Source organism: Macaca fascicularis, chromosome 20, assembly GCF_037993035.2.
Source record: "Macaca fascicularis isolate 582-1 chromosome 20, T2T-MFA8v1.1".
Lineage (NCBI taxonomy): Eukaryota > Metazoa > Chordata > Mammalia > Primates > Cercopithecidae > Macaca > Macaca fascicularis.
In genome coordinates, this window is record NC_088394.1 from 77,080,554 (window position 1) to 77,104,692 (window position 24,139).

A 24,139-nucleotide genomic window follows, 5' to 3' on the forward strand; every position below is an offset into this window, starting at 1 on the left:
CAGCCTCCCAAAGTACCAGGATTACAGGCGTGAGTCACCACGCCCAGCCATGATTTTGTCATTTGGGGGTCCTCTCTGTTCATCTGCATATTCTAACTTATTTATACTACGCATGTCTTACCCGAGAACCTAAATATTTGTAATTAAAAAATTACCACATTTAGTTGCCAGAGATGTCCTGGTCGGGGGAGGAGGAGGACTAAAAGGGAGTGGGGGCTAATTTTTACACATAAGAATTAGCTTTGGGTCTTGTTTTAAGCAGGAGCAAGTGAAGCCATTCCTTCAACCTACACTGGTAACTGCCCAGAACCCTGCACACCAACATGAGAACTCAGCCCATTCACGGCAAGATGGGGGCTCCCTTGCAGTTTGCAGATGGTTGTTCTACCGGATGCTAAATATTGTGGTTGACTCTTAAAATATGACTTAAATCAACAAATGAGGATTCTTTCCAGTGAAAACCAAGCTAGCATAGTTCTTGTCTGGATGATGATGATGATGATGATGACTACGACGTAAGCCCTATGAGAATGGGAACCCTGACTTTCATATTTACTGCTGCCTCCCCCACACCCGGCAGAGTAGGCACTCAATTATATTAGTAGGATGAGTAAATAAATGAAAGATTATTTTGTTTCCTCAGGTGCACATATGAGCCGTCTTCATCCAATAAGCACGCAAGAACTGAAGGGGTTTCCTGAGCGCTGTGTTAAAGCTCCATTTTTGGCTTCCATAGCTATTGCTATGACAGGGCTCCAGGTGGGATGTGAGGTCAAACCGAGCCACGTGCTCACTGCACTAGCTCTGTGCTGCCGTGTTTACATCAACAGGCCTCTATTCTGATCTCAAATTGGGCCTGGGCTTCAGGAAAAATGCTGCCTTGGGTGAGGATGAGTCTTAGCCAAGAGGGTCTCTATTGAGAGAAGGGGTGATAATTTAAAATATTTAACAACCAACACTGCATAGGCGCCAACCAATTAGAATGGATGCTCTGATAAATCAGAATAGACACTGCGACCAACAAATAGATGCCATGACCAATCAGAATAGACACTGTGACCAATCAGAATGGACACCTTGACCAATCAAAATAGACATGACAACCAATCACAGCAGTCTCTGTGACCAATCAGAAAACACAGGCCGGGCGCCGTGGCTCATTCCTGTAATCCCAGCACTTTGGGAGGCCAAGGCAGGTGGATCATGAGGTCAGGAGTTCCAGATCAGCTTGGCCAATATGGTGAAACCCTGTCTCTACTAAAAATACAAAAATTAGCTGGGTGTGGTGGTGGGTGCCTGTAATCCCAGCTACTAGGGAGACTGAGGCAGGAGAATCACTTGAATCCGGGAGGCGGAGGTTGCATTGAGCTAAGATCATGCCCCTGCACTCCAGCCTGGGACACAGCGAGACTCCATCTCAAAACAAAAAACAAACAAACAAAACAAAACAAAAACCAAACGACAACAACAACAACAACAACAAAAACCACTGTGGCCAGTCGCAGTGGCTCACGCCTGCAATTCTAACCTTTTGGGAGGCAGATGAGGGCAACTTAACTCAGGTCAGGAGTTCGAGACCAGCCTGGCCAATATGCGAAATCCCATCTCTACTAAAATACAAAAAAAATACAAAAAAATAAAATAAAATAACTAGGCATGGTGGCACACACCTGTAGTCCCAGCTACCCAGGAGGCTGAGTCACTTCAACCTGGGTGGTGGAAGTTGCAGTGAGCCGAGATCACACCGCTGCACTCCAGCCTGGATGACAGAGCAAGACTCTATCTCAAAAAAAAAAAAAAATAGACACTGTGACCAATCAGAATGGACATGACAATCAATTAGAGCAGTCTCTGTGACCAATCAAAAAACACACTGTGACCAGTCAGAATGGACCCCAGCCATAACAGCTGGCATGGCTATACCAGTGGGTGCAGCTGAATACTGGCCTTGGCCAGGGGCAACTTGATTGTGTGCCCAGCTAGTCAATGCTGGCTGCACCGAGATGGGCTCAGGCCCAGTTGGTAGTAGTCCCAGTGCCACCTCATCCTAATCAAATGCCCAACAGGAAGTGACTTGGAAGTTCGGTTCTACAGGGATGCAAAGAAGGGCCTTTGGAAGGCTGGGAGCGCTCACTAGCTTACTAGCCTTCCGACTCTGGGCAAATGTTTTAACCTTTCTGTGTCTTCATTTCTTCATCTGTAAAATGAAGATAATACTAGTATGTAATGAGTAGGCAAGTTTATGCAAAGCACTGAGAACAGTGCCTGGCACACACTAGGTGCTAAATAAATGAATAAATGCTAGTTTAAAAATGAACTCGGCCAGGCATAGTGGTTCACGCCTATAATCCCAGCACCTTGGGAGGCCAAGGCAGGTGGATCATCTGAGGTCAGGAGTTTGAGATCAGCCTGACCAACATGGTGAAACCCCGTCTCTAGTAAATACAAAAAATTAGCCAGGTGTGGTGGCGCATGCTTGTAATCCCAGCTACTTGGGAGGCTGAGGCAGGGGAATCACTTGAACCCAGGAGGTGGAGGTTGCAGTGAGCTGAGATTGCGCCATTGCACTCCACCTGGGCAATAAGAGCAAAACTCCTCAAAAAAAAGAACTCAGTAGGTGATCCTTGTTACTCTTTAATTTTTTTTAAACAGGGTCTCACTCTGATGTCCTGGCTGGCGTGCAGTGGCATGATCTCAGCTCACTGCAGCCTCGACCTCCCGGATTCAAGCCATCCTCCCACCTGAGCCACCCAAGTAGCTGGGACTACAGTCATGTGCGACCAAACCTGACTAATTTTTGTACTTTTTATAGAAATGGGATCTCACCCTGTTGCCCAGGCTGGTTCTGAACTTCTGGGCTCAAGCAGTTCGCCCACCTCAGCCTCCCAAAGTGTTGGAATTACAGGTTTGAGCCACTGCACCTGGCCCACTACTTATTAAGGCCTGGGAGTTGGACAGATTTGGAGGAAATCAGTGATTTTATAACTTGCCTTGATGTGCCCAGTTCTGCAGACTCACCTCCATCAAGCTCCACCTGAATCCACAGAGGATCCCCAAAGACAGCCTGGCAGAGGGGGCCGGCTCCAGACTGGGACAGGCCGGAGCATGCAGTCACACTGAGCCTCTCCATCTTGTCTCGCACGGTCACTTGCCTGTGGGCTGTCACATGCCACTCACTGGTTGTGCATTCAGCAAACACGGTGAATTCCCCAGGAGATGTGAACTGGTGGGTCACATTGCTGGACACACTGCCGGCCACAGTCAGGGACGTGACCAGCGTTGGGGAAACACAAAGACACGCATTTACACATGCACTGACAGGGTTTAGATCTGTGCTCCTGCCCAAATCTCACGTTGAACTGTAATCCCCAGCGTTGGAGGTGGGGCCTGGTGGAAGGTGATTGGCTCATAGGGGCGTTTTCTCATGAATGGCTTGGCACCATCCCCCTGGTGCTGCTCTCTTGGTAGTGAGTGGGTTCTCACAAGATCTGGTTGTTTAAAAGTGCATGGCTGGCCGGGCGTGGTGGCTCAAGCCTGTAATCCCAGCACTTCAGGAGGCTGAGGAGGATAGATCGCTTGAGGTCAGCAGTTTCAGACCAGCCTGGCCAACATGGCAAAACCCCATCTCTACTAAAAACACAAGGTGTGGTGGTGCACACCTGTAATCCCAGGTACTAGGGAGGCTGAGGCAGGAGGATTGCTTGAACCCAGAAGGTGGAGGTTGCAGTGAGCTGAGATCGCACCACTGCATTCCAGCCTGGGCGACAGAGTAAGACCCTGTCTCAAAAAGAAAAAAAAAAAAAATCCAGTGAGTACTAGCAGTGATGGTAACAACTTAGACCATGTAGTTCCTGACCTGAAAACCCTCCTGTTATCCTCTGTAGTGGGTGCTGTCGGGAATCCTCCAGATTCCACCCTTCAAGCCTGAGGCATGCATCCCCCAGTACACCTGTGAGCTGTGGCTGAGGGCTCACAGCTGAATCCATGTACAGGAGTCCCTTTTAGCCAAAGGGAGCTGCCTCGCTCAAGCCTACCTCCCATCCCACGGACATCCTGCACCCAACGAGTACTCAATGCCGATTATAATGGTCTGGCTCTCTGGCCTCAATTGGAAACAACTCTGAGGGCCATGCCAGCTCAGAGGTTTCTGCAGGATTAGCAAGGCCTCTGTGGCCCCTGCATCCCAGTCCAACTCTCCTCTTGCCCATCTTACTACTCCCTTCCCGTGCTCCACATCAGAGTCTATTTCCTGGTTCCTGTGAGACGAAGTAGCAAACTCAAGGAGACACCTGTGCTATTTCTGTTTGCCAGCATCATCAAAGGAAGCTCCTGACTTTGCAGTGACAGGCAGCCCTCCAGAACACTTTGAGGACAAAACAGAATAGAGTGCTCTGCTTCCACGTCTCTAGCCTGAGTCACTATATCCCTAAAAACATAAATGACTGGTCCTTTTCTTACATATAAGATATTGTCTGGCTGGGCGGAGTGGCTCACGCCTGTAATCCCAGCACTTTGGGAGGCTGAGGCGGGAGGATCACGAGGTCAGGAGATCGAGACCATCCTGGCTAACACGGTGAAACCCCGTCTCTACTAAAAATCCAAAATAAAACAAAGTAAAAATTAGCCGAGCATGGTGGCAGGTGGCTGTAGTCCCAGCTATTCGGGAGACTGTGGCAGGAGAATGGCGTGAACCTGGGAGGTGGAGCTTGCAGTGAGCCAATATCGTGCCACTGCACTCCAGCCTGGGTGACAGAGTGAAACCCTGTCTCAAAACAAAAACAAAAACAAAAAGGTAATGTCTGAGATGGCTAGTGATTATGCTTCTGCAATCTACAACAAGTTTCTTCTTCTTTCTTTCTTTTTTTTTTTTTTTTTTTTTTTAGACAGTCTTCCTCTGTTGCCTAGGCTGGAGAACAGTGAAATGATCTCGGCTCACTGCAACCACCGCCTCCCAGGTTCAAGCGATTCTCCTCCATCAGCCTCCTGCATAGCTGGGAATACAGGCATGCACCACCACGTCCAGCTTTTTTTTTTTTTTTTTTTTTTTTTTTTAGTAGAGATGGGGTTTCACCATGTTGACCGGGCTGGTCTTGAACTCCTGACCCCAAGTGATTCACTCACCTTGGCCTCCCAAACTGCTGGGATTACAGGCATGAGCCACTGAAGCCGGCCAACAAGATACACTTTAGTCATCTAGAGGCAGATGTACTCTTGCACCCAAACTTTGATGTGATTTTCTGTGGACTGAACCTCCACAACCCATACAGAAGTCGTGAACTGAAACACCGTTTTGGAGCAGTCTGGCAGAACCTCTTTGAAAGACTCCTCCTGGGCTGCAGTCCTCAGTCTATGGTCCTCAGTAAGACTTCTGAATAAAACTAACTTTATTTTAAAAGCTTGATTTTTCTTTAGTTTTCTTTAGTTGACAGACCCCACCTACGTTAGACTGTCTAGCATCAACAGCTCTTCAGGACCCGGCTCCTGCTGAGTTTTTCAGCATCTTTCATTTTTCCACAGAGCCCTGAACTCCAGGCATGGCGAGGTGCTTGCAGTTATTTGAATATGCCACACGCTTTCGGGTCCGTGCTACTCTCTCTTCTCTAGATCCATTGCTCCTGTCTTATCATTCTGGTTCCCCCAGAGAGGACTTTAGCTCTAGGTCATTCTAAGGCTTGTGTTGTTTTGTGGATTATTGGTTTCCCACAAATCTCTGCACTCCCAACATCAGCTGTGTGCAGAAGCGGCCGATTAATAACGGAAGAACAATGTCAATCCCTAGATTTGCCAGTAGGTGGCGCTTAGCTAACCAACTCTGGATTCGCACAGATTTCACCACATGCAAATTGTTCTGTAAGGCCTATAATACAATTTCAGAGATGTGGAAAATTTTCCATGACAAACAGAGAAACAAAAAAGCCCTCCATGCAAACGAATATAAGGCAAGGTGAAAAGGAGCTTCTAAGAGAGAAGTCTTTTGACTTCTATACAATGCAATTCTTCCCAGAAGCTCTTATTATTTATCTACAATGCATACGAAAGGTTTGATTTTAAAATCTCACCTCTTAGACTACTGAGGAGTTAAGAAAAAGTAGGAGGCCGTACTAACACATAAGAGAAAAGCACAGTGATATTTACACCAAAAAATGAGGCTTCTGTATATTCAAAAATCAAAATTCGTGCTATTTTCCATATCATAAACTGAGTTCTGTGGCTGCTAGTATTGATAAGAAGGTGTCAGACAGGCATTTCCCAGTGTTTATAAAAATGATTTTTAAAAGGTGGGTGATGACTAGGCGCAGTGGGTCATGCCTGTAATCCCAGCACTTTGAAAAGCCAAGGTGGGCAGATCACCTGAGGTCAGGAGTTCAAGACCAGCCTGGACAACATGGCAAAATCCCGTCTCTACTAAAAATACAAAAAATTAGCTGGGCGTGGTGGTATGTGCCTGTTGTCCTAGCTACTTGGGAGGCTGAGGCAGGAGAATCGCTTGAACCTGGGAGGCGGAGGTTGCAGTGAGCCGAGATCATCCCACTGCATTCCAGCCTGGGTGACAGAGCGAGACTCCGCTCACCTGCCCCCCAAAAAAAGTGCGTGGGTAGTTTCAAGGTCCAATTAATCTTTAATGTAAAGGAAAATGGACTATTTTGGTGGGGCAATGGTGGAGGGGATGCCACCATCTATTTCCTTTGAAAGAGAAAAAAATGCCAGTGATTCTTGCTTAGAGTTAATGCCCAGAGAGATTGCAAATGTAAAACAGTGCTCATTGTGTCTTAGATTTTAATCGCACAAAAACTTCCAGAGAGTAATACAACAACCATCCATGGATTCTCCATCCAGACTTAACGAACTTTCACATTTGGTCCCATTTGCTTCTGTTCTAAGCCACTATTTATCACTGAAAAGTCCTATGTAGCTGTGAGTCATAGTGGGGCTGCATGTAGGCAATTTTGACTTATGCTAAATTCAAGTTGTACAAGATTTAGGGACTGAAAGACTGTGTAACTTACAATCTGTTGTTTTCTTTGTAAACTCGTAGCAATCAGGAAGAAACCCACAGAACAATGGCATAGGTATTTGTATCACCCAGACATTTGCCCCCAAAGCATCACTGTGTATGGTTTCTCATTTGACACCACAAAACATTCAAGGCAGCCACGAACATAAATGTGACAGGGGGCTGGCTGCGGTGGCTCACACCTGTACTACCAGCACTTTGGGAGGCCAAGGCAGGTAGATCACCTGTGGTTAGAGGTTCGAGACCAACCTAGCCAACATGGTGAAAACCCTGAACCTACTAAAACTACAAATATTAGCCAGGCATGGTGGCACGTGCTTGTAGTTCTAGCTACTTGGGAGGCTGAGGCAGGAGAATCACTTGAACCCGGGAGGTGGAGGTTGCAGTGAGCCGATATTGAGCCACTGCACTCCAGCCTGGCGATGGAGCAAGACCCTGTCTCAAAAAAAGAAAAAAAAAAGAAAATCTATGAGGTAGAGTGATTGCAAAAGGAGCAGCAACACTTCCTCCCATCCCTGTATGGCAGCGCCTTGCAGTGCGGCTCCAGCTCCTTCTATCAGGTGGGGTCTACTCCTCCACCTCTTCAATCTGGTCTTGGCCATGGAACATGCTTTGGCCAACGGTATCTTAGAAAATGTAACACAAGCAGAGATTTGAAAAAACATTTGCGCATCAGGCTCTGCTGCTAGGAACACTTTGCCACCGTGTGAATGAGCCCAGGCTAACCTGTTGGGTGATGAACAGCACATGCTTCTAGCTGACATCCGGCTGACCACTAGGCATGTGAGTGAGTGAGGTCTTCCTAGACAGCCCACCCCAGCCGACTCCACTCAGACAAGAAAAGCCACCCAGCTCTCCAAAGAACCGTAAGAAATGGTAACTATTGTTTTAAGCCACCAAGTTTTGGGTTGGTTTGTTATGAGGCAAAAAACTGATGATACATACAACCTGGCTCAAGGCTCAGAGATTTCTCTTACCTCGGCGGGTTGTAGGGATCGAAAATGTGGCTGTCTCCTGTACTAATTATACAGGACAGGTTTCCTATGTAGGGTGAGAGAAGCCACGTCAGGGAGATGGTGACATTGTCAAAGATGAAACTCTCACTGGACACCATCAGCTGCAGGGCTGTGGATTAAAACACAAAATGCTGCATGCCCTTGTGAAGCACAATTGCACATTTCTGTTTATAACTGACTCTCTTCTGGCTACCTGTCCAGTATTTTTATGTGGGTCTTTTTTTTTTTTTTTTTTTTTTTTTTTCTCACAGGGTGTTGCTCTTTCACCCAGGCTGAAATGCAGTGGTGCAGTCATGGCTCACTGCAGCCTCGATCTCCCCAGGCTCAGATGATCCTCCCACCTCAGTAGAGGCTGAGTAGCTGGGACAAAGGCATGTACTACTACACCCGCCAATTTTTATTTTTATTTTTTGAGACAGGGTTTCACTCTGTCACCCAGGCTGGAGGGCAGTAGCGTGATCTCTGCTCACTGCAACCTCTGCCTTGTAGGTTCAAGCATTTCTCCCACCTCAGCCTCCCAAGTAGCTGAGACTACAGGTGTATGCCACTACAGCTGGCTAATTTTTGTATTTTTTTGGTAGAGACAGGGTTTCACCATGTCGGCCACTGGTTTCGAACTGCTGACTTCAAGTGATCCACCCCCCTCAGCCTCCCAAAGTGCTGGGATTACAGGCGTGAGCCACCACACCCAGCCTAATTTTTATATTTGTTGTGGAGACGGGGTTTCTCCGTATTGCCCGGGCTGGTCTCCAACTCCTGGGCTCAGACTATCCTCCTGCCTCCCAAAGTGCTGGGATTACAGGTGTAAGCCACCGTGCCCAGCCAAGGGGAGCAATTTTGAATGAGGGAGTCTCTTAGAACACAGAGATGAGCCCACGTGGGTGGCTGCTGTCTCTGTTTTCAGGGGAAGCTGGACATGCCGTGAAATAGAGGGAAATTTCTAAGCTTAAGCAAGTTGGGGACTCACCTTCCCAGCACTGGTACTGCACCCACAGGTAGCTGCCCTGAGTCGGACACAGGTTTCCAAAGTAGGTCTCATCTGCTGCCACCTGGCATGCCTGTAGCCCCTGGCACTGGCCTGGGAAGCACCCACATCCCAGCGGAAGCAGGAATGGAGTGCAAGACAAAAGAGGATACACTCAACAGAGATGCGCAGAGATGCATGGCCTCTCATCCACTCATCCGTTTACCCACCACCCGCCCAACAAATAGCTTTTGATATCTCCTGAAGACCAGCACTGGGCTAGGTACTCAGGGGACAGAGAAGTAGGATTTCTGTCCTCAAGTAGTTCAGAGTCTAGCATCCTGGTCTCAAACTTCAGCTTGCGCCAGATCCCCCTGTGGGTCCTGTGAAGACACCTCATTCCAGACCTCACCCTCAGCGATTCTGATTCAGTAGGTACGGAGTACAGCTGGAGAATATGCATTTCGAACCAGCTCCTATGGGATGCTGATCCTGACACTGCTAGCCCAGGGACCCCATGTGGAGAACCACTGGTCCAGTAGCATCTAGTCAGATGGCCCCAAATAGAAATCCACACCCAGAGAACCAGCAGAGGGGGCAAGGTTAGGAATCCTGTGCCAATCAGGGTGCCATGTGCCCACAGAAGGAGGAGCAGGGACAGCCCATTCCAGAAACTTCAGGATCATCCAGCACCTCTCCCTCCTGCCCAGTGAGATGTGTTAGATGCCCGCGGGGAAGCCTGGGAGAAAGAAACAGGTCCAGAACACCCACCTGTGCTTTTCCCAGTTACCTGCTAGGTCCCACTTCTTCCGGGCAGTTGGACCTGGGCCCACAGAGCCACCCTCTCACCCTGCCCTGCTTGTGTCACAGGGACCTACACTTTCCAAACTCCCTTGGCCACTGGCTCCCAGGGAGGCTTGGCCAATGGCCGGTACTGGTGAAACATTGAGTCAGGTGGATCACTTGAAGTCAGAAGTGTGAGGCCAGCCTGGCCAAAATGAGGAAACTCTGTGTCTACCAAAAATACAAAAATTAGCCGGGTGTGGTGGCATGTGCCTGTAGTCCCAGCTACTTAGGAGGCTGAGGCAGGAGAATCACTTGAACCAGGGGGGTGGAGGTTGCAGTGAGCTGAGATTGCACCACTGCACTCCAGCCTGGTCACCAGAGCGAGACTTTGTCTCAAAAATAAAATAAATAAAAATAAATAAAACTGCACAGATTTTTAAATCTCACAATTCTGTGTGGAGGTCAGAAGTCTGGGTGGGCTCAGCTGGCCTCTGCTCATATCACAGGGCTGACACCAAGGTGTCAGGGCTGTGTTTTTCTTGCTTTCCTTTTTTTTTTTTTTTTTTGATGGAGTTTCACTCTTGTTGCCCAGGCTGGAGTGTAGTGGTGTGATATCGGCTCACTGCAATCTCTGCCTGCCAGGTTCAAGTAATTCTTCTGCCTCAGCCTACTGAGTAGCTGGGATTACAGGCATGTGCCACCACATCTGGCTAATTTTGTATTTTTAGTAGAGATGGGTTTTCTGCGTGTTGGTCAGCCTGGTCTCGAACTCCTGACCTCAGGTGATCCACCTGCCTCAGCCTCCCAAAGTGCTGAGATTACAGGTGTGAGCCACTGCTCCTGGCCTTTTTTTTTTTTTTGAGACAGAGTCTCACCATGTCACCCAGGCTGGAGTACAGTGGTGGAATCTTGGCTCACTGCAACCTCTCCCTCTCGGATTCAAGCAATTCTCCTGCCTCAGCCTCCTGAGTAGCTGGGACTACAGGTGCGCACCACCACACCCAGCTAAGTTTTGTATTTTTTAGTAGAGACGAAGTTTCGCCATGTTAGCCAGGCTGGTTTGGAACTTCTGACCTCAGGTGATCCACCCACCTCAGTCTCCCAAAGTGCTGGGATTACAGGCGTGAGCCACCATGCCCAGCTGGCTGTGTTTCTTTCTGGAGGCTCTAGGGAAGGATCTGCTGCCAATCCCATTCTTGTTGGCAGAATTCAGCCCTTAATTCCTAGAGGCCTCTCTTCTGTCCTTCCATGTGACCACTGCATCTCAGAGCCAGCAACAGGGCATCAAACCTGTCAAACACCTGGAATCTCTCTGACTTCTCCTTTTCCCATATCTATCTTCTGCTTCTAGCCAGAGAAAGTTCTCTGCTTTTAAGGGCTTATGTATTTAGACTGTGCACAATTGCATATTCCAGCATAATCTTTGTATCCTAAAACCAACTGATTAGCAACCATAATTATATCTACAAAGTATCTTTTGTTACAGACGTTAACATAGCCGCAGGCATGGTGTCTCATCATACCCACAGCTCCATGGATTAGGATGAGAAATCATGAGGGCCATAATTTTGCCTATGCCAGACAGAAAGAGGTTGGAAGCCAGTGTACTTCTCATCCTGCCTCTCACAGCAGCTCCCCTGTAGCTCCAGCTCCCTCTGGACGGGCCCTCTGCACACGGTCCTATCTCCTACTGGCAAGCTCTGCCATGGCTCTAGTATCTACTGGATGATCCTGACTTCCGATTTTGGTAAAAACATCCCTTCCAGTTATCCTGCCAGCCTTTAGGGGTGGCAGCAGCTTTCCATGGCTGCCAATCTCAGGTCTGCAGCAGCATCCTTTGTTTGGCTCCTCAGCACATTCATGACTTGGGAAACCAATTCCCTGCATTAAATTCCTTCTATTGAAAGACCTAGTTGGATGCTCCCCTCAATTTGAGTTACTCCCATTATGTGTATCCACAGCACTGAACTATAATCTCCAAAAGAGTGTGAGGGTTTATTTTCTTCTTGTTTTATTTGTTTGTTTTTTGTTTTTTGAGACAGGGTCTAGCTGTGTTGCCCAGGCTGGAGTGCAGTGACATGATCTCGGCTCACTGCAACCTCTGCCTCTGGGTTCAAGCGATTCTCCTGCCTCAGCCTCCCAAGTAGCAGGGATTACAGGCACATGCCACCACACCTTGCTAATTTTTGTATTTTTGGTAGAGATGGAGTTTCACCATGTTGGCCAGGCTGGCCTTGAACACCTGATATCACGTGATCTGCCCACCTTGGCCTCCCAAAACGCCGGGATTACAGGCGTGAGCCACTGTGCCCAGCGTCTTTGTTTTTTTTTAAGCATCTCTTCTCCCCTGCCCCAGCAGTTCCCCCAGTGGAAGCTCCGATTAACAGGCAGCTGTCAGCATTTAACTAGATTCAGACCCCGCCCCCCAGGATTCTGATTCAGTCGGTATGGGGTGCAGCTGGACAGTGTGCGTGTCTAACAAGCTCCCAGGGGATGCTGATCCCGCTACTGCTGGCTCAGAGCCAGCTGGAACAGAGCATGCAGGAATGTCCACTCCACTTGCAGAGTGCGTACAAGGTGCTACACTGTTCCCCCAGGTTCTCCTGACCCTCACAGGAGCCCCATGAAACAGATTCTGCAACTTGCCTAGGCAGCAGGGGCTGAGCTGGAATTTGAACCCCAACTTGCCACCCTCTTGCCATGTACCCTGCTGCCCACATCCCAGGGGGTTCTGCCCCATCCTTGGACTTGATCTAAGCAGTCTGCAGCAGGGCTCACCTTCCAGCTCACAAAATATTCAATATCCACTTGGAATGGGTAAACTGCCTTAAGACGCAGAGGCCACGTCCCTGCGGAGGTTTTTTTCTAACACTGTTGTTATCCAGCGAGACCATCCTGGGCTCTCTCTCCACCATCACCGTTCATACTGCAGTCCACACCTGAGCCTGCCACCTCACGTCCTCACCACCTTGTCCCCCAGCCTTTCTCCTGGCCGGATTCTGCACTTCCTTCACAGCCAGGCTCCTGACGCTGCCCCCGTAAAGCTTTCCTGAGCCCCACCTCCACCCCGTGATCCAGGGAACCCCTGTGATCAAACGGGAACACAAGCCACCACCACATCTCTGTTCTCAGATTAAATAGACTCAAAGAGAGGTCTAATTCCAGAACCTGAGGACAGAGTTTTTTCTGACTCTTCGTAGCCACATAAAATCCACGTAAAAAAAAAAAAAAAAGAAAAAAGTAAACTAAATCTGATCTAATTCCAGGATTTAGCACACCTTGCAGACAAACTTTAAAACCCCTTCAGGTCCCCAGATGCCTTGCGGCTCAGAATGTGGCCCAAAGACACTTGGGATCCTAAGTGGCATCACTTGGAAGCGAGTTTGAAATTAATTGGGAGGTTTTTAAAATTTTTTGGCTCACTGCTACATCTCCAGCACATAGAACAGTACCTGGCACATAGTAGGTACAAAATAAGTTTGGCATGACTAAATAGAGAGTGTTTGCTCTTCTGGGTTGCAGCATTTATCACAGCATTAGTTAATTGCCTGTGTATTACTGTCTCCCCACTGCGTTGCGAGCTCTTTGAAAAACAGAGTTTGGGTCAGGCGCAGTAGCTCATGCCTGTATTCCCAGCACTTTGGGAGGCCAAGGTGGGCGGATCACTGGAGGCCAGCAGTTAAAGCCAAGCCTGAGCAACATGGTGAAACCCTGTCTCTACAAAAAATACAAAAATTAGCTGGGTGTGGTGGTGCTCACCTATAATTCCAGCTACTTGGGAGGCTGAGGCAGGAGAATTGCTCAAGCCCGGGAGGTAGAGGTTGCAGTGAGCCAAGACTGTGCCACTGCACTCCAGCCTGGGGAACAGAGCAAGACTCTGTCTCAAAAAAGAAAAAACAAGTGTTTATTGGCTAACTGAATGAATGAGGGACCAGGGCGCTTAGATACAGACCCCGTGGGATCCTCCCTGCGCTCCTCCTCTGACTCCCTCAACAGGGTGCAGGGCTCCCCTCTAACGTGCTCTCTGAGCTGTGGGTGCCACATTTCAGGAACCTGCAGCTGAGCCTTTGAGGAAACAGCCCACCAAGCCCCAGCAGTGCCTTGGTGAGGGAGGTACATCCATCCTCCTGTCCGGGGCCCTTTCTCCTTGCAGGGGCCACAGCCTCAGGAACGCCGGAGTAAGAAGAGTCAGTGAAAACCAGCCAGCCGATTTTTAGCATTTCCCTTCCCCATGCCTGCTGCAAAAGGCATGAGGTCAGAGGAGCCATTCTCATTTCCCCCAGGCAGGAGGAAGTTCCGGGAGTACTGGCATCCCTCCCTGAATCTTCAAAGGGTCTTTGGGCAGAAGCAGAGGTTCGGAGGAGACTGCCAAGAGGCACAACTGGGAAGGCTGACTCCCAGGACCCAGGGCTCGCAGCCTGGCCACAGGTGGCTGTGTCCTCACTTAGCCAAGAAGCAGCAGACCACCTGCCTTCCTGGACCCTCCAGCGGGGAGAGTGGTGACTGCAGCAGAAAGAAGAGGGTTCCCAGATATCCTGGACCAGGGAGGCCTCTGAGGAGTTTTCACCTCCCGGCAGGGTGCAAGAAACCCCCATAATCCCGGAAATTGAATCCTGGTCACTGGGTGAGCGCAGCTCAGAAGGAGATTTAATCCGATTTAGAAAAACAAAGCCCTAGAGTAACTCTCCCATGTGAACGAGAGATACCGTCCATCGGGAGCTCGGCTTCAGCGTCATTCACAGTCACAAAGATTAAGAACCAACCTTTCTCAACAGGAGAAGAGACAAATGACGGCACAGTTACACAATCGATGAAACAAATAAAGCAGCACGACATGTATCAAGATGGATAATACATCTCAAAAACATGATGTTGAGCAAAACACAAGCACCAAAATGAAAAGAAAAACGCATTCTGTAGAATGACACACAATATGATATCATTTACGTAAACGTTAAGACCCTGCAAATATGGTACCATTAATATAAACATTAAAACCCTGCAAAGCGGCCGGGCACAGTGGCTCACGCTTGTAATCCCAGGGAGGCTGAGGTGGGAGGATCGCCTGAGGTCAGGAGTTTGAGACCAGCCTGGCAAACACGGTGAAACGCCGTCTCTACTAAAAATATAAAAAATTAACTGGGTGTGGTGGCGCACACCTGTAGTCCCAGCTACTTGGGAGGCTGAGGCACAAGAATCGCTTGAACCCAGGAGGCAGAGGTGGCAGTGAGAAGAAATTGTGCCACTGAATACCAGCCTGGGTGACAAAGCGAGATTCTGTCTCTAAATAAATAAATAAATAAATAAATAAATTAGTTTTTTTAAAAGCCCTGCAAAAGCAACACTCTGTAGCGTTTAGGAATACGTGCATAGAAGGTGGAAATAAAGTAGGCGTAGTGGCTTACGCCCGTAATCCCAGCATTTTGGGAGGCCAGGGCAGGCAGATTGCCTAAGCTCAGGAGTTCGAGATCAGCCTGGTCAACACGGTGAAACCCCATCTCTATTAAGAATACAAAAATTAGCCAGGAGTGGTGGCACACGCCTGTAATCCCACCTACTCGGGAGGCTGAGGCAGGAGAATCGCTTGAACCCAGGAAGCAGAGATTGCAGTGAGCTAAGATTGGGCCACAGCACTCTAGCCTGGGCAAGAGAGAGAGACTCTGTCTCAAAAAAAGAAAGAAACTAGAGAAGCACGAAGCATGCATGTGATTAAGAAACACTGAATTCGTAACAGGAACAGGACTGTGGAGGCATCCACAGAAGTCTCCTAGTGTTGTATTCATTTTTCCTTTTCTTTTTTCTTTTCTTTTTTTTTGAGACAGAGTCTGGCTCCATCACCCAGGCTGGAATGTGATGGCCTGATCTCGGCTCACTGAAACTTCCGCCTCCAGGGCTCAAGTAATTCTCCTGCCTCAGCCTCCCAAATACCTGGGATTACAGGCGTGTACCAGCAGCCTGGCTAATTTTTGTATATTCAGATGGGGGTTTCACCATGTTGGCCAGGCTGGTCTTGAACTCCCGACCTCAGGTGATCCACCCGCCTCGGCCTCCCAAAGTGCTGAGATTACAGGTGTGAGCCACCATGCCCAACTGTATTCATTTTTCTAATGAGGGATTCTTAAGCAAATGCGGCATGGTGTTCAGATCTGATAAAGGTGGGTAGCAGATTTGTGGGAGTTCATTACAGTATTTTCTATTCTTGTCTATACGTTTGGAGTATTTCAAAACTTTAAAAATTAAGTTAAAAAAGTGGTGTTTCCTGTACCCAGCAGGGATTGAGGCACACCGTGCCCACCAGATCCATGACAGGGTTTGAAGTCGGGGTGGGTGGGCCACAGCCCTCTGCTTCCCTGCTCCGTGCCATGGGCAGGGACTGGCCAGTTTTCCCACATGTTGGAGGCCCACGGTCAGAGATGAAGATTATCAGAGGCTTCTGGAACCCTTTGCTGAGCACAGAATACCAGCAACTGCCCTCTGCTGGCAACCAGAGCTGCAGAGCCCTTGGGCCCTACCTGCCACCTCATCCTTGACATTGGCCCAGCTGCATCCCTGCTCCAGATCTGAGGGATGCCCGGCATCCTGGGTGCAGAAATAGGGGTTCTGGCGTCCGTAGACGGCATCCTGGACCTGGATGACCTGCCCCGAGCCGCAGTGCATGGTGGCATTGAGTCCCTTGCAGGCCAGGCTCTGGCCAAGTCCTGTGGCAAAGGGAAGGCAAGACATTAGGGGGGCTCACGGTTACAGACAGGCAAGTGCTGGGTCACGGGAAGGGGACAGTCCCGAGGGTTAGGCTGAGATGCAAGAACTCAGGAGCTGTTTGGCAGGGGTAAGAAACAGAATATGGTCGTTGGCAGCATTGTGCTGAGCCAGGTTCCCTGGGATCAGATCCAGCCCAGCCACACACTGCTGTGTGACCTTCAGCAAGTTAGTTAGCTTCTCTGTGCCCCCACTGTAATACTAAACCTCATGCAAGCCAGGCTCCGTGGCTCACCACTGTAATCTTGGCACTTTAGGAGGCCAAGACAGGCAGATCACTTGAGGTCTAAAATAATACAAAAATTATCCAGGGGCGTTGGCTCGCAATGTAATCCCAGCTACTCGGGAGGTTGAGGCAGGAGAATCACTTGGACCCAGGAAGCGGAGGTTGCAGTGAGCCAAGATCACACCACTGCACTCCAGCCTGGGTGACAGAGCAAGACTCCATCTCAAAAAAAAAAAAAAAAAAAAAAAGAGAGTGGGAAAGACAGAAACAGAGACATGACAGGTAGGCAGGCAGGACGGCGGGCAGGTGGATGGGGAGACGGCAGGGATGGGCAACGGAGCATCACGTGGCCAGAGAGAGATGCATAGAGACAGGGAGAGAAAGCCGCAGACAGAGGTGAGCTCAGAAAAACACATACAGGTCAGCACTTCAGCAGGGAGACAGAGACAGACACCGGCAGGCCCTGAAGAGCCAGAGGGAGATGGAGAGAACACAGGCAGGAAGAAAGTCAGAGACCAAGGGAGAGAAACAGAAAGAGTTGGAGAAAAAGAGAAGGGGAAGAAAGACCCAGAGAAAACTGAGACAGAGGAGGGGGCAAGAGAAAGAGAGGGTCAGAGAGATGGAGGCAGAAACAGGAGGGAGAGGGGAGCCCGGAGAGAGGCCCACAGGTGGGCAGGGAGACAGGGTGGGAGGTGGGGACTCCGGGGCAGGGGCCACTCACGGAACTCGCACACGAAGGCGAAGGTCTGGGCGCAGTCCGAGGCCACCCACTCGGAGGAAGGGCCTCTCCCGATGTGGCCGCAGGTGTCAGGGGCAGCGGTGGCCTGCCCCCCGCGCCAGTTGCTGTAGGTCACATTGGAGGTGTCCAACCAAATCCCCGGTCCTGGAAGGACAACACAACCACCAGGCCTCAGCAACTGTCTTCAAATTCCATTTATACAAATGCAGGGCTCACCCCTGCTCTGCCGCTGGTGTGCAGCAGGTGAGCAGTTAATGTTGACAGGCTGGAGATCTCTCTCCAGGAGCAGTAAAAGTCTCTTCCTCACTGTCATCTTCAAACACTCAATAGAAGAACTGGAACACCAAATTGGAGAGCTTGCAGAAGGTGTTTTGATTAAATAAATGAGGCTGCCAGCTCCGTCTAACCATAATTGATAATTTATTTATTTTGAGATGGGGTCTTGCTCTGTCACCCAGGTTGGAGCGCAGTGGTGCATTTCAGCTCACTGCAACTTCCGCCTCCCAGGCTCAAGTGATCCTCCCAACTTAGCCTCCTGAGTAGCTGAGACCACAGGTGCAAGCCACTATGACTGGCTGATTTTTTTGTATTTCTGGTAGAGACAGGGATTTTGCCATGTTTCCCAGGCTGGCCTCCAGCTCCTAAACTCAAACTCCATCCGCCTCGGCCTCCCAAAGTTCTGGGATTACAGGCATGAGCCACCGCACCTGGCCCTGACCACAGTCTAAGGAAGAGCCAGGGGCCAGGCCCGGTGGCTCACGCCTGTAATCCCAACATCCCAGAGGTGGGAGGATCGCTTGCACCCAGGAGTTTAAGACCAGCCTGGGCAACCTAGAGAGACCTTGTCTCTACAAAAAAAAAAAAAAAAAATTCAGTCACGCATGGTGCCTGTGGTCCTAGCTACTCGGGAGGCTGAGTTGGGAGGACTGCTTGAGCTGAGGTTGGGGCTACAGTGAGCCATGATCATGCCCCTATACTCCAGCCTGGGAGACAGAGCAAGACCCTGTCTCAAAATAATAATAATAATACAGTTCAGAAGTGGGCCATGGGATGTTTTAACATATCATCTTCTTCATAAGCCAAGTATACCTGGACAGTGCTGAGTTAAAACATAAGCAGTTATTGTTACTTTGGGCCTCTTCAGATCCTTGAAAATACTGATGTAACTCTTGAAGAGGAGTGTGTGTGTGTGTGTGTGTGTGTGTGTGTGTAAAACAGAACCATGCTGAGGACACCAGAGAGCTAGAAAACACTAAATATAAAAATTTACTGTGGGTTGGGCGTGGAGGCTCATACCTGGAATCCCAGCACTTTGGGAGGCCAAGGTGGATGGATCACTTGAAGCCAGGAGTTCAAGACCAGCCTGGCCAACATGGTAAAACCCTGTCTCTATTAAAAGTACAAAAATTAGCCATAATTCCAGCTACTAGGGAGGCTGAGGCAGGGGAATCGCTTGAACCTGGGAGGCAGAGGTTGCAGTGAGCCAAGATGGTGCCACTGCACTCCAGCCTGGGAAACAGAGTGAGACTCTGTCTCAAAAAACAAAAATTTGGCCGGGCGCAGTGGCTCACGCCTGTAATCCCAGCACTTTGGGAGGCCGAGGCGGGCGGATCACAAGGTCAGGAGATCGAGACCACGGTGAAACCCCGTCTCTACTAAAAATACAAAAAATTAGCCGGGCGCGGTTGTGGGCGCCTGTAGTCCCAGCTACTCGGGAGGCTGAGGCAGGAGAATGGCGTGAACCCGGGAGGCGGAGCTTGCAGTGAGCCGAGATCGCGCCACTGCACTCCAGCCTGGGCGACAGAGCGAGACTCCGTCTCAAAAAAAAAAAAAAAAAAAAAAAAAAAATTTATTATGGGTACTCAAAAATATAATTATTAATTTATTGAAAGAAATTCATGCAAATGAAATGGTTTTTAAAAATCCAAATGGCACAAAGGGCATAAAATGAAAGTATCTTCCCCCTCTAACCTATGGGCTTCTCCATCATTGTTATGTTTCTCATAAATCGTTCCAGGCTGAATTGAATTGTATCCACACATCAGCATTTACTAGTGCCTGAAATCTATTTACACAAATGCCATCTGATTGCACACAGTGTCTGGCCCTTGTTTCTTAAACGACATTAAATATTGGAGGTTGTTACCTATCAGCCTAGTTAGAACTACATTTTCTGCAATAACCACACAGTATCCCTTGAGAGGTTTTAATAGGCACAGCTCCTCTAGCTGGATGTGAATGGATGTTCAATACACAGAACTCGGCAACTGTTGCATCTACACCTCACAAAACCATTCAGGAGACACTGCCTGCAGGGGAGTCTTAAGAATTCAAATCCCCTTGGCTGTGGGTTTTCTTAAATGAGCTTCCCAGTGGCTCATTTATTAAAACACTTCCATCCACTCTGGCGTTGTTCTGTGGCTGTTCAGCACGTACCATGTCACATTTCTCAAACCCAGTAGCTTATATAGGGGCAAAGAGAACCTCTGGGTACCAAGGTGCCCAGTAGGAAAGTCAGGCTTAGCATTGCTCTGACTGGTAGAGACCCCACTGTGCGCCACCAGCTGTGTCATACTGAGCACATCTTTTCTCTCCAGACTTCATTTTCCTCCTCCGTGAAAGGAGAGCAGCTACGCTTACCTCGTGGGGTCCATGTGAGCATGTGAGGCTTGAATGCAAATGTTTTCTTGTCCATTCTCTCTTTCTTTCTTTCTTTTTTTTTTTTTTTCTTTTTTTCTTTTTTTTTTTTTTTTTTTGAGATAGTGTCTCACTGTGTTTTCCAGGCTGGAGTGCAATGGCACAATCTTGGCTCACTGGAACCTCTGTCTCCTGGGTTCAAGGGATTCTCCTGCCTCAGCCTCCTGAGTAGCTGGGATCACAAGTGTGTGCTACCACGCCCAGCTAATTTTTGTATGTTTAGTAGAGATGAGATTTCACCATGTTGGCCAGTCTGGTCTCGAACTCCTAACCTCAAGTGATCCACCTGCCTCGGCCTCCCAAAGTGCTGGGATTACAGGCGTGAGCCACTGCGCCCAGCCTCCTTTTCCATTCTCAATTGTGTCTAGGTACTGGGAAAACAAAAATGTCCAGAGTATGGTTCTTTCTTTGAAGGGCTGATGGTATAGGCGGGAGACAGACAACTAAGCCATTTAAGCCACACCAAAAGCACTGCCTTGGAATTGTGAACAGGGCTCTGCAGATTCATAGAGAATGACTCACTTGACTGCACTGGGTGGGGGAAGGAGCCTTCAGAGAATAAAGGAGGACAAAGACTTTCAGGACCATTAAAATTAGACTGTTAATGGAACTATGCTAAGCACTTGGTCTGCTTTAGTCTCACAGAAAGTGAGGAAAGACAGGTGGGACACTAAAAAATAGCTTAGTCATTATTTTCTGAGACTCAGTTTTCTCATCTGTAAAATGGGGACATAAGGCCAGGCGCAGTGGCTCCCACCTGTAATCCCAGCACTTTGGGAGGCTGAGGCAGGTGGATCACAAGCTCAGGAGATCGAGACCATCCTGGCTAACATGGTGAAACCCCTTCTCTATTAAAAATACAAAAAATTAGCCAAGCATAGTGGCATGTGCCTGTAATCCCAGATACTTGGGAGGCTGAAGCAGAAGAATCACTTGAACCTGGGAGGCGGAGGTTGCAGTGAGCCGAGATTGCGCCACTGCACTCCAGCCTGGGAAACAGAGAGAGACTCTGCCAAAAAAAAAAAAAAAAGTAGAGACATCATAATTTTTCTCATTGTTATTGTAAGAATTCAACATGATAGTGACCATGAAGCACTCAGGATAGTGCCTGGCACTATTCTAGCAAGAACCAAAGCAGTCAGAGTATTATTATTAGGAACAGGCAAAGAAGTGAGCATTTGTGGAGCGTCAGTGATGTGCCAGATTCTGTGCTAGGCGGCATTAGACATGAATTATTTTATTTAATCCACAACACAACCAAAGGCAAGGGTATCCATACCATAAGAATTAGGACATATTAATTTGTTCCATGTTGCTTTAGGTGAGAAGTGATGGCAAGAATTGCAAGCACAAGTTTCTCATAAAACACAGCGATCACGGCACCTACCTTCCATGGTTCCATTCCGTGCCAAGGTCCACATGAGTCCAATCCACCATTCCCTGTCCTGGGAGATGTGCTTCTGCAGAAACCGCTGGGTGTCTTCATCCTGAATGAAGACCAAATGGCCTCCTTGCCCCTCGCACCAGCTCTGGGCATCACGGAAGGTGCGTCCAATTGGCACAAATTCATAGCAAGCATCTCTGAAGGCCACCTGGCTCTTAGAGCAAAAGCTGCCCTCCTCTGGCTTAGCAGTGGCGACCCTAAGCCTCAAAGCAAGCACCAGGAGTACCAAGCCCACTGCACTCATGCTTGAACCACTGCTGGGGCCTCTGGATGGAGCTCGTTCTTGGGACTTTCATATGCGAGTGCCCTCACATCCACCCATCATCCGTCTTCCCTTCTGTCTGTGCATCAAATAACGGCAGCTACCTTTTGTTGAAGAAACAAAAGGCTCAGCGTGACAGTGTCTACAGTTTTGCGTCACCCAGCTCTTTGTTCAACGCCTGCTCCAATGCCTATTAATTTGTCAAATGGTCTTCTCAGGAAAGATAAAGTTGCTATATCACCTGTCTGGTTATCTTTCAGTCAACTGTTAGCGGTGGATAAAAAGTCCTTGCTATTGGTTTTATGTCATTACCCTGAGGGCTGTATGTTTCGTGCAAAGCCATCAGCATGTGGAAAGTGTGTGATAAAAGAAAAATGGCAGGAAGGTTAGAGAATGGCAGGAAGGCAGGAAGATGGTAAAGAAACCAAGTTGCTTTTATATCCAAGCCCATTGTGCCGAGTGGCAGCTGTGCCCAAATGATACCCATTCTCTCCCCAGCATGGCTGAAATACTAATGGATATCTGGTCCCCTCCCTGATTCATCACACTATTCATCACGCATGCCTTCTGGAGAATAAAAATCCCCTAAAAAATTTATTGGATGTCATCACGAAAATCAGCTTTCACTCAAAGCTCAGAACTGACCATCCTTATCCAGTACTTACACCCTCCCGTGGGTTTCCACGGATCAAGTTCAAATTTCTTAACTTTGTATACAAGGCTTAGTATGGTCTGGCCTCTGAGAGTATTTCCAAACACATCCCCCCCAATGTAGGGAAACAGGCTTTCTCTCTGCTTGCTGATGGTAAATTGGTACCATCTCTATTGTGGGCAATGTGATAATATCTAGAAAAAATTTAAAAGCACAAACTCTATAATGTAGCAGTGGCACATCGAGGAATTATACCAACAGGTAAATTCATACATGTGTGAAATGTCCTGTGAATAAGGTTATTCTTGGCAGAATTTGATAAACAGGAAAAATTAGAAGCAATCTAGAAGTCCATTGATAGGAAATGGGTTCACAAAACATGATCTATCATATATAACCACTTTCAAAATGAACAAATTCTTCCTCTACAAATTTGGAAGGACCCCTAAGATGTTTGTTTGTTTGTTTTGAGACAGAGATCTCGCTCTGTTGCCCAGGCTGGAGTACAATAGTGCAATCTCGGCTCACTGCAACCTCTGCCTCCTGGGTTCAAGCAATTCTCGTGCCTCAGCCTCCCGGGTAGCTGGGATGACAGATGCGCACCACCAACCCCTGCTAATTTTTTGTATTTTAGTAGAGATGGGGTTTCACCAAGTTGCCCAGGATAGCCTTGAACTCCTGAACTAAGGTAATCCACCCACCTCGGCCTCCCAAAGTGCTAGGATTACAGGCATGAGCCACTGCACCTGGAGAGATTTTTGTTAATATTAAAAGCAAAGTATGAGATATTGTATATAGTTCAATCCCATTTGCATGAAAACATATCTAAAATTTATTTGTATGTGTATAATGTAGCTCATAAAAATCACATAAGAGGCTGGGCGCAGTGGCTCACGCCTGCGATCCCAGCACTTTGGGAGGCCGAGGCGGACGGATCACTTGAGCTCAGGAGTTCAAAACCAGCCTGGCCAACATGGTGAAAACTGGTCTCTACTCAAAACACAAAAAATTAGTTTGGCATGGTTGTGCATGCCTGTAATGCCAACTACTTGGGCAGCTGAGGCAGGAGAATTGTTTGAACCTGGGAGGCGGAGGTTGCAGTGAGCTGAGATCACGCCATTGCACTCCAGCCTGGGCAACAAGAGTGAAACTCCATCTGAAAAAAACAAAACAAAAACAAAACAACAACAACAGCCAAAAAAAAAAAAAAAAACAAACAAACACATTTTATACAAGAGCTGGGTGAGATGACTCACACCTATAATCCCAACACCCTGGGAGGCCAAGACAGGTGGATCACCCTGAGGTCAGGAGTTCAAGACCAGCCTGGCCAACATGGCGAAATCCCATCTCTACTAAAAATACAAAAAATTAACTAGGCATGGTTGCATGTGCCTGTGATCCCAGCTACTAGGGAGGCTGAGGCAGGAGAATCGCTTGAACCTGGGAGGTGGAGGTTGCAGTGAGCCGAGATCACGCCACTGAACTCCAACCTGGGTGACAGAATGACACTTTGTCAAAAAAAGGAAAAAAAAGAAAAAAAAAAAAGCCCAGAGTTGTGGTCTGCATAAGAAATTAGTAA

The 24,139-nt window shown here is 48.4% G+C and overlaps 1 protein-coding gene across 2 annotated transcripts in view; it reads right to left on the bottom strand.

Moving 5' to 3' along the window:
* The window catches only part of LOC102121495 (polycystin-1-like protein 2), a 105,151-nt gene extending 83,163 nt beyond the window's left edge, over positions 1-21,988 (bottom strand). For both annotated transcript variants that reach the window (XM_045381936.2, XM_045381935.2), the window contains exons 1-6: positions 21,587-21,988; positions 17,485-17,646; positions 16,294-16,479; positions 8,999-9,109; positions 7,993-8,140; positions 3,019-3,248 (exon numbers count right to left, since the gene is read on the bottom strand). In XM_045381936.2, coding sequence (XP_045237871.2) covers positions 3,019-3,248; positions 7,993-8,140; positions 8,999-9,109; positions 16,294-16,479; positions 17,485-17,646; positions 21,587-21,887 — 1,138 coding nt within the window. In that variant the 5' untranslated portion in view covers positions 21,888-21,988. The remainder of the gene's footprint in view (positions 1-3,018; positions 3,249-7,992; positions 8,141-8,998; positions 9,110-16,293; positions 16,480-17,484; positions 17,647-21,586) is intronic.
* Positions 21,989-24,139: the final 2,151 nt, after the last annotated feature.